The sequence below is a fragment of the Gossypium arboreum genome, chromosome 6 (assembly GCF_025698485.1).
Source record: "Gossypium arboreum isolate Shixiya-1 chromosome 6, ASM2569848v2, whole genome shotgun sequence".
In the NCBI taxonomy this organism is placed as follows: domain Eukaryota; kingdom Viridiplantae; phylum Streptophyta; class Magnoliopsida; order Malvales; family Malvaceae; genus Gossypium; species Gossypium arboreum.
This window is the reverse complement of record NC_069075.1, coordinates 22403376-22413680: the sequence shown is the minus strand read 5'-3', so window position 1 is coordinate 22413680 and position 10305 is coordinate 22403376. Positions and strand designations below refer to the sequence as shown.

The window sequence follows — 10305 nt, the reverse complement described above, 5'->3', positions numbered from 1 at the left end:
CCAAGCTAAAAATAGTAAGTCATCAACTCTTTCTTCCTTCATTCAAGGGTTGACCACATGGGGAGAGAAAATCAAGGTTCCCAAATTCTACTTTTAGCTACCCCCACTAGTATAAATAGGCCATTACTTTTCCATTCATTCATCACTCAACACTTTTATCTTTCTCTCTTCATTTCCTCTCCTATTTGTCTTATCTTTTCTTTCTTTTTCCATTCCCTAAATTACTTCCTTTAGAATGAGTGTTTGCAAGGTTTGAGAGCGGTCCTAATTTAGCCACATTGAGGTCTTTTTAGAATGGTTGTTTCGGCAAGAAAGGAAGAGCCAAGGAAGGAGCAAGAAAGCTGTGCTTCGAAGACCTGCCAAAATCGGCTTAGAGTTTCTTTTTCTCCTTAATCTTTTATTTTTTCTCAATTTCATGAACATGATTGCAACTATATGTTTTGTTTTCAATAAGATCATGATTGCTTAAACTTGTTGGTGTTAGAATGATTTGATTTCTATGGTTTAATTTATTTAATTCTATTAAAGGTGTTCTGTGCTTTCGATCGATTTATTCATGCAAGTAAAATCACGAATATGTTTCTTATGCATTGTGGATGTAAAGAAATTATTCAATTAATTAATTAACCTAAACAAGGTTTTAATTAATTAACAAAATATTTATATTGTGTATGTTTAATCAATTAGGGATTAAATTTGTAATAATACCAAAATTATTATTACCTTACATGACCTCATAAAATGTTTGTTTATGAAATTATAAGTTTATCAACCACAAAAGATGCTAGGTAGACTTAGTAATTAAATAAATTTAACATCTTTTCCCCATTAAATGAAGGCTAGTAAATGATTGATTTGCCACGGAATCTTCATAACATCTTTTAATAGAGTTTAAATAAATCTAAGCTAGGAAAGAAAATTGTTCTGACACAAACATGCCATTGTGATAACTCTTCAAAACTTGCATATTTTTTTAGTGTATTTTTATTTTACATACTTAGGTAATTTGTAGTTAATTAAATTTTTTTGTTTGTTTACATCCCATTTTAACCAAAATATTTTTCACCACCAATTTGTTTAAGTTTTAAATTTTCACAAAGAATTGCTTATACAGTCCATATGGAGACGATAATCTATACTTATCACTTTATTACTTGTCAATAATTGTGTAAACTTAATATTTTTGTCGTACCACTAGTCTCGAGTCAATGTTCCTTTTGTCTTGAGACAAGGTTCCTTTGGAGCATTTTTTTTAGCTTCGATGTTGGCATCTCGAGACACAAGACTGGGAACCTTAGAAAATGTGGCTTAGAAACATTTTAAAAGTATTGGGGTTCTCAAAAACTGTTAGGATTTTAACCCGATTAAGTAACGAACAAGAAAATAGTAGAATAAATTGAGAAATTGAACTCACAAATTTAACATGGAAAAACCCCTCCAAAAAGGATAAAAAACCACGGGCAAAGATAATTTTACTATAATGGCAGAAGAACGAAGAGTACAAAAGATGGAGATAAAAACTAAACCCCGAAAACCCGAAAACAAAGAACCCACAAAACGTAAACACAAAATTCTCTAAATGTGTTATGAGTTCTAATCTCTAATGGGTGTATTTTCTAAGGTTGTAAAAGAGCCTACTTATAGGCTAAATTCATAGATCAAATAATAATAAAATAATCCAAACTAATCAGTGTTTGATTGAAACAAGTAAACAGAATTTAACTGAAAGATTATTTTTCAAATTTGACTGAAAATATGAGTCATATTTAACAAAATCTTTTATATAAAGTTGAAGTCATTTAAAAACCTTGTTTTTGAGTTTGTTATATACTTGAAAATATATTTGTATAAGATTGAAATAATTTATACAAATTTGATTAAGGATTTTATAATTAAGTTTGTTATATAAAAAATTGAAAATCAAAGCTAGCAAAAGTTTATTGGTCGAGTGTTTACCTTCTCTTAGAATAGCATAGATTCAAATCTTAGTTATATAAAAAAATAATTAAATTAATGTTCTATTGATTTGTGACGCTAACTGAATCAAATACAAGCACGTTAAACAGAGATAAATCTCATGTGAAATTCAAATACTATTCTAATTGTTATAGCTGCTAACTTCGACAGAACTACTTTGTCATGAATCATTAGTATCCATTATTAAAACCTTGCGATCAGAATGTCCCTCCTAAGGGGACAACTATTTGAAGGTTGAAATTGGAAATTCATCACAAGCAACTAGAACCGACACCATGGTTGTACTTTCGAAAACATTGGTCCATGGTCTCCTGCGATTTGATCTTTTCATGAATTCATGAAAATTTGCCACTTGAGATCTCTTTCTTTTAAGCGATGATAAAGGGTTTTTGCTACAAGGATAATATTTATTGATAAAATGTGAGTTTAATTTATTATTATTTTTTAAATTAGACAAATTGATAGAATGTACGAACATTGGCAGCTAAATTTGTTGTTATACCAATAAAAAATGGCCACATTAATATTTTTTAGGCATAAAGATAATTTTAGCTCTTAAAATTTATTTTTTTGTCATTTTAGCCCTCAACTTTTATAATTTATTCAAGTTGCTTATTTTTTACCGAAAAGTTGGTTCAACTGTTAAAACTATAATGATATTGATGTGGCAAATGACGTGACATCTTATGTATACTTTATTGCTAACATGGATAAATCTTCTAAAAATTTTTACAAATTTTTTGCAATTTGTTTATTAAATATTTATGATTATTTTTAAATTTTTATGAATTATACATAGATTATCACGCTAGTGGCCACGTCAATGTTGTTAAAATTTTAACATTTTAATCAATTTTTCCTTTCAAAAACAAACAATTTGACTAAATTTTAAATGTTAAAGGCCAAAATGACCCCTCCCCACCCCCCAAAAAAAAAGTCCAAAATGAGTAAACATTAGGAACTAAATTTATCTTTATGCCTATTTTTATTATCTAGTTTCCAAGTCACTTGTGTTGCATGTGATTTTACGCTTTTAATTTTTAATTAATTTTTAAATAACGTATTTTTAATTATTATTACCTATCATTTATAGTGATAATTTCTCTCACTTTTAAATAATATATAAATTTGGAACTATATAAAAAGTAAATTATAACATTAATTTGAAAAAAAAAAGTAAAACAACTTACAACAATTATAATAATAGTTTATGATAAATACAAAAGATACTTATAGCTAATTAATAAATAAATTTAATAATAATGGATAAAAATAATTATTGAAATTTGACTTTTCTAAACAAATTCACAGAACATTTTTACATACACAACAAATAACAAATAGATAAAAGAAATGATTTTGAGGGTACTTACTTCACACATAAACAACTTATGTAAAAAAAAATTTAAAATAGTATCATAATATTATATTATCTCATTATCAATTAAAATAATCTTGATCACATCTCTATTTTAATGGTAAGTTTTTAGATATTACTTGATAGAATATCCCTAACTACTAAATGCTATTTATAAAACTAAATCTAAATTTTAATTAGTATATAACTCTAATATTAATTTAGTGATAATTAAGATGTTTGAATTTCTATTCAAGTAATTCAAGTAATAACATTATTTTATATTAATAAAATTAAATAATTTTTTAAAAATAAAAATTAACACAACTTTTTTACATAAAAATTTTAACTAATAATTATAAATTAAATTATAATTATCAAAATTCTCCTATATTTTATGCTTACAGTTCTATTCAAGTAATAATTTTATTTTAAAATTAACACAACTTCTTTAATTAATATTTTTAAATTAAATTAAATTAAATTAGTTTTAAAATTAATTCTTGTTGGTTCAAAAATTTTCCAAACTCATACTTTTATTTATCACAGGAATGGCTAAAAATTCAACATCAATGATGTTGGTGACAAAATTGAAAATTCTTGGAATTGAAAATTCTTGAGGAGTAAGTGGTTGTAGGATAAATATTGCCTTTTATTGATTACCATATTTTTGTCCAATTCTTTTTACCTTTATTTGATAAATTTTTAAAACTGTATAACAACAATTTAATGAAATCAAACATACTTAAAATGTGCTTGAAGAATTTTAATATAATTCAAGTTATCAAGATTAATTTTAAAGAAAGTTTCATCTCAATAAAATCTCAATCAAATTAGAGATAATTAAATATAATTGAAGATATTTTTACTGGAATACTTTAAGGGAATTTTGGTTGTAATTTAACAAGCTATATTACTCTTGTACATTATGCACGGCTTGTTTAGGTTTTATTTACGAATTAGAGATAACTTTACTTTGTTTATAAACTATACATTATGTAAATAACTTGAATCAATCAATTTACATCTAAACTTTCGGGAGAGAAATATAGAAATAAAGTTGCTACTTCGAGAATGAGTGAAGGTTAAATCACGTGTACTCATTAATTATAATAGATTAATTCTTTGGGCAATGTCCCGTAATGAACAATTTTTTTATTGTTTTGTAGCATCAATATCTTTTTTGAGCAGATTGACAGCATTCTTAAATTCAGTGAACTCATCTTCATGGAAACATGGTGGGATTGTCATGTGTTGGACATCTTTAAAGTCTTGCCAATACTTACGGGCTTCTTCCTCTCTCTGGTCCATCAAGCAAATAATAGCCTACAAATTTAATATTCACAAGTACAGCTATTTTAGTTAAATTTCAAGTGTTAAAAGATTTGCTTTGTTTTTCATTACCACATTGCGAGGGGAAAGAGACACCATAGTTTGAATCCATGTCATTTAATCATTATTCTAATTAAATCTTGGTAAATTTATGATACTTGAATTCGTCTATATATATATATATAAAAAAACAAGGTACATAAATATAATATTGTGAGAAGAGACGTACCTTTTTTAAAATTTAATTATTATAATTTATTTTTCTATTATAAATATAATTAAATAATTATTTATTTATATATTGCATTTATAACAACTTCAAGGCTCTAACTCAACATTGAATATTTTTGTATTTTTCTTTTTACCATTTTCTTTTTGTCATTTTATATTTGATATATCCCTGTTAAAGTGATTTTCTTTTTTAGTTTTAATTTTTTTATTTCAGATTTAATTCTAATAATTATTTTTATTTATTTAACTTTTAGTGTGAACTCTCTTTTGTTATTTTATGTTGTTATTATTTGATTTAACTTTTGGTTATTTAATTTTAGTTGCATCTTAAGTTAATTCTAATGTTAATCTTAATTCTAATTTAAAATTTAAAATTATCTGTAGCCCTTCTTTAGCCCTTAAATAAAAGGATAACACGTTTCCGTACAATCAAATCCACTTCCTCTTATATTGGCAACAATGTTAATATAATTGAGTTAAAACTCAATCGGTTATTTTATGACATTTTATATAGTAAATCTTAACCCGTTAGAATTTAGACTTATTTAATTCATTTTAGTAATATAAAAATTAAATTAATCAATTTAATAATAAAGAGACTAATTTGATTCAGCTCCTATAGGACCGTCTAGGTACTTTAGTGAATTAGAAAAGTTATAAATTAGAATTTTATAATTAAAAAAATAAACATGTTTTCAATCATAAGTAAATTTATCTATTTCAATATTTTTTCCAACCCCCTCCAACAAAAAATGTGTAAAGAAATTTAAAACGGTTTTAAAGTTTTTACAATTTTTACATGAATGCTACTTATAGCAAACATATAATTTTTTTAAATCTAAAATTTGAAAAAAATAATGTTTTAAATTAGAATTGAAATATCACTTTATCTATCATATTAAAATTAACTTGTTTCAAAAATGTTTTAAAATAAATTTTGGGTTAGTATTTGGTATCTTGATAGTGTATTTTTTTATTCCACAAATAGTCTTGAAAAATTGACACGTATATCTTTTTTAAATATTTATTTTTATTATTTTATTTTACTCATAGGACACTTGTTAATTTCCTAACACTGTGTCCTAAATAATTTCACATAAAATTTATGTATACACTTTAAAAAACTAAAATCTGATTTTAAAATTTTAAACTATTTATATTTAAGGCTCGAAAAATAAATTGTTTTAAAATACAATATAAAAATAATTTATCAAAATTTTGTATGCTTAAAGGTTGCAAAATTTTGAAATATTATTTTATAATGATTTCTAAGTTTTAAAGTTTAAAATTTTTTTATAAGTTTTTCTAATAAAATTTTTAAACAATTAAATAAAAATATCTTATTAAAATTTAAATAAATTACATAAGTATTTTTAATTGTTATTTAGGATTTTGAAAAATAAAGTGAGAATAGTAATTTTATCACCTTATAAAGGGGACGTCGTGCATCAGAATCCCCTCCATCTTCTACTAAGCATTTGCAGTTCAAAGCCTGTTGAACATCTCCCTGCACAGAAATTCCAAATCAAAAGCATGTTTAAGAGAAACCTTTTTTGTTCCAGCAGTTGAATATATATAGCATCCCTCAATGTTAGAAATTGGCCAAATACATTTCCCATTCAATCGAAGCAATTGTTAGAAACCATTAATAATGACAAAACTTGTTGGTCACTTGAGTGGCAGATTGTTGCATAATTGGAAACTAGAATTTGATGAAGTGAATAAATTTAAGGAAAAAAAAATAGACCTTGTAGATATACAATTCTGCAAGCAGAATTTCAAGCTCGTAAACTTCATGCGGTTTGCCTTGCTTTCGGGCCTTTTCCAATGCTTTATTCAACACTTCCATGGCTTCATCTTCTTTTCTGCTCATTTCCAGCCTCGCAAGAACACGCTTCCAAAACAAATGCAGATAACACACTTGGTATACACGTATAAAATTGGTGACTCGGAATAATTAGTACAAGATTACAAACCTGAATTTCCTTGAAACGAGGATTTTCATCAGCAAGTAACTCCTCCAGCTTTTTGATATCAGCATCAATGTTGGTTGACTTACCTCCATGATTGTGATAATCAACCAATCTCTCGAAAGCCAGTTTACCTCCGTGAAGGGCAGAAAAGGACATGGACCTTGCGAGCTTCGGCTTTGGTTTCCGATTCCATGCACGGCTCACATATCTCCATCCCAAACCAATGCATATACCGCCCAGGATGATAAAGGGTGTCACCGTCACTGCTATTGTTCTATATTTATTCTCTGAATTCATCTTTTTAGCTGAGTTCTCCATTACAGACCTTTTATGTTTCTTTCTTAGGTGGTGGATATATATACACTATAGGTTTAGATTTATCAAAGCTGAAAAATGGGGCCACCAATGGAGGTCAAATTATATTGATTTCTTACTTGCTTGATAGGCAAAGAAAATCCCCTATATTTTCTTGGAATGAAATCAAGTTCAAACATTTACGTTATAATTCCTTACCCACCTCTTAAAAATTAAAAATCCTTTTATATTACCTGATTCCTTGCCAATAAACAAACATTACTTCCCTGTAAAGCAATAATATGATGCCTTCCTTGGCAACTTGGAAGATTGGAAATAGAAGTTTAGTGTTCCATACTTTATTTTGCTCTTCAAAGCAATGCCCAAATTCCATCAATAAACAATAGGTATTCTGATTTCATTCAAGAAACATCAAATTCTTCATGGAAGCTGCACTCTGCCTTGGCTATGGACCTTTGCCCAGCATTTCACTTCGCACAGTGCCAGCCTCCACCAGACTTCATTTCGGGTTTAACCCTTCTTTTTTATCGGTTTCGAGTGGCTTCATGACGAAATGTCGTAGGTTCTATGGTCCGGGACCTCTTGCACTTGACAGGTCTAATTCGTCAATGGCTTCTGCAAACGAAAATGGTGGTGCCAAAGTTGTTCGAGGGGCAGTTGGGGCGTCTCTTGCTTTGGCTTGTGCATTAGGCATCATCGGTTGCGGCTGTAAGATGAACTTTAAAGCTATTGCCGGCCCGAAGCCTGTTTATCGGAAAGCTCCATCTTTCGAACATATTGCACCTCCAGCACCGAGGAAAATGGCACTCAAGTCATTGTTGGATGTCACAGTGAGCCTCGCTTCAAAAGAGGGAAGAAGGGCCAGGGACGTTAGTCCAGGGTCACATATCCCTGGTCCACGGCCTTCATCTCCATCAAAGGATCAAATTGATCAACTCAAGGTTCAGCTTTATACATAGTTGTGTGATTTCTTGTTAAGCTCATTGTAGGATGAAATGATTTATATTGGTTCATATTTTTTAGAAAGAGGCAGTGAGCCTAATGAAACGTGGGCTGCCTGAGGAAGCACTATTTATGTTGAAGAATGAATACAAGAAATATGAAATGTCGGAACCTGAGTCGGCTTATTACATGAACATGGTACTAGTTGAAATTTTGATCAGCCAGGTATTTTCCCTTCATCGATTAATGCAAGTAGCCATTCACATTGGATTCCGTAGCTGGCACTAACTAGAGTAGTTTGAATCAACGAGTGTTGTTAAAATGGTGGTCATCCCATTTCGGGTTTTAAGTTAGATACCTAAGAGCTGTTAACTACATATATACTCCATATCTATGTTCCAAATATAGGTAGGTAATAAGTGTAATAATATGGAATCTTTAGAAAAAAAATTGGAAATGCTAGAAGGGTGTTAACCGGTAAAAGTATTACGGAGTTCTTTGTGTTAAGATTTAGATTGTATTTTGCATCTCAACTCAAAAAATGAGTAAATTAATCTCTGTACATTAGATAAAGAGCAAACCGATCCTTTTGTTAAAATTTTTATCAATTTCTATCTTGAAAAACTAATCTCAATATATTAATATGAGACACATGTGACACACCATGTGTCACCGTCAAGTTATTTCATTAGCCACACCAGTTTTCAATTGTAAAAATGAATAAAAATTTTAACAGAAATAATCAATTTACTCTTTGATCTAACATGTATGAATTAAATTACTCATTTTTTAGTAGATGGGGCAAAATGCAATTTGACTCCTAATACAACAGATTTAATAATACTTTTTCTAAAGTTAAACACATTAAGATAACATAAAAATGATGAAAAATAGGTTGTCTTTTTTTTTTTCCTTGATAGTGTGATTATCATTTATGTACAGGGAAAATATGAAGAAGCCTATGAGTTTATGACTACTCATGATCAGAAGATTTCAGAGTTGGATGTTCGGCCTACTCTTTACAAGGTACGTTATAGGACATCTAAATTGGGTTAGCAAAAGAATCTATGTTTAAGCTCTTAAAGTAGATAAGACCTTTCATCAGTCTTTCTTACTCTATTTTAACATGTTGATTTGCAAAATTTTGATTGAGAAGTGATGTTTTATTCCTTTGATTTCTTTCCTTTGACAATATGCAGGCTATTATATGCACCATGTTAGATAAAGATGATGAAGCGCAGCGTTTATGGGATGATTTCGCAGGATCTGTTGGAGGGTTTTTCCCCCACGGTTTCTAATTGGCATGCATAATATGGCAGGAGAGTTGGGGGCATAAACAACAAAACTAATTACTTGCATACAATTTAGTCCGAAACAGAAACCCCATGATTTTCAAGTTAATTAGTATATCCATATGTATTTCTACCTTTAAGCCAGAGATTGCTCTTATGAAATCACTATTCTATGTGCTCCATTTATATATCAAATTAAAGATTGAAATCAACTAGAAACAGAAGAAAGATTTACCAATCATCATCACCAATTGCCAATGAGACGAGCTCAAAATTCTGCTGATATGGGCCCTGCATGTATTCTCTATTTAGTCCGAACGCTAACGAAATATTTTTAGAATAATGTTGATGACATATATGAGATGGAAGAATATGCATAAAAATAATTTTTTAAGAGAAAATACTTACCCCATAAACATGACACATAGTGCATACAATAAGTAAAATAATATAAGGTGATGCACAGATGTCTTTGTCCACAGAAAAAGCTCAAATAGAGGAGAAAAACAAACTGAAAAGAATAACTGTAATACTATAAAGATTCAAGATCACTCCAAAGATGCATCATATTAATCAAATAGTAATTGATATTTGCACCCTAACCTTGTCATCATAAGACCAACTGGATGATGAACACCAATCAATAAAAAATTCATTGTCAAAAGCTTTAAGAGACCAATCACATTATATGTACAAAAAAGCAAATCTCAAATGACCTATCCTCTTTAGCATCTTAAAGTCCATTTTTATGAACACTCTCTTAACGAAGTTCTCTGAGAATAGTTCCTAATAAATCTAGCAGTGCCCTTGTTGTAACACCTTGGACCCGATCTGATTGGTTTGATCTAGATCTTGGGTATTACCACGCTAACACAGACAAAAACTT

General features: G+C 28.8%; 2 protein-coding genes across 2 annotated transcripts; one reads left to right on the top strand and one right to left on the bottom strand.

The window, feature by feature from the left end:
* Window positions 1-4271: 4271 nt before the first annotated feature.
* Window positions 4272-7278, bottom strand: LOC108485950 (uncharacterized). Its single transcript, XM_017789786.2, has 4 exons — window positions 6874-7278; window positions 6645-6791; window positions 6324-6404; window positions 4272-4660 (listed from the first exon to the last, which is right to left on the bottom strand). The coding sequence occupies exons 1-4, from the start codon at window positions 7186-7188 to the stop codon at window positions 4490-4492; spliced, it is 714 nt and encodes a 237-aa protein (XP_017645275.1). The 5' UTR covers window positions 7189-7278; the 3' UTR covers window positions 4272-4489.
* A 218-nt stretch (window positions 7279-7496) lies between these two features.
* LOC108485894 (uncharacterized) lies at window positions 7497-9647 on the top strand. Its single transcript, XM_017789740.2, has 4 exons — window positions 7497-8126; window positions 8209-8352; window positions 9070-9153; window positions 9327-9647. The coding sequence occupies exons 1-4, from the start codon at window positions 7608-7610 to the stop codon at window positions 9423-9425; spliced, it is 846 nt and encodes a 281-aa protein (XP_017645229.1). The 5' UTR covers window positions 7497-7607; the 3' UTR covers window positions 9426-9647.
* Window positions 9648-10305: the final 658 nt, after the last annotated feature.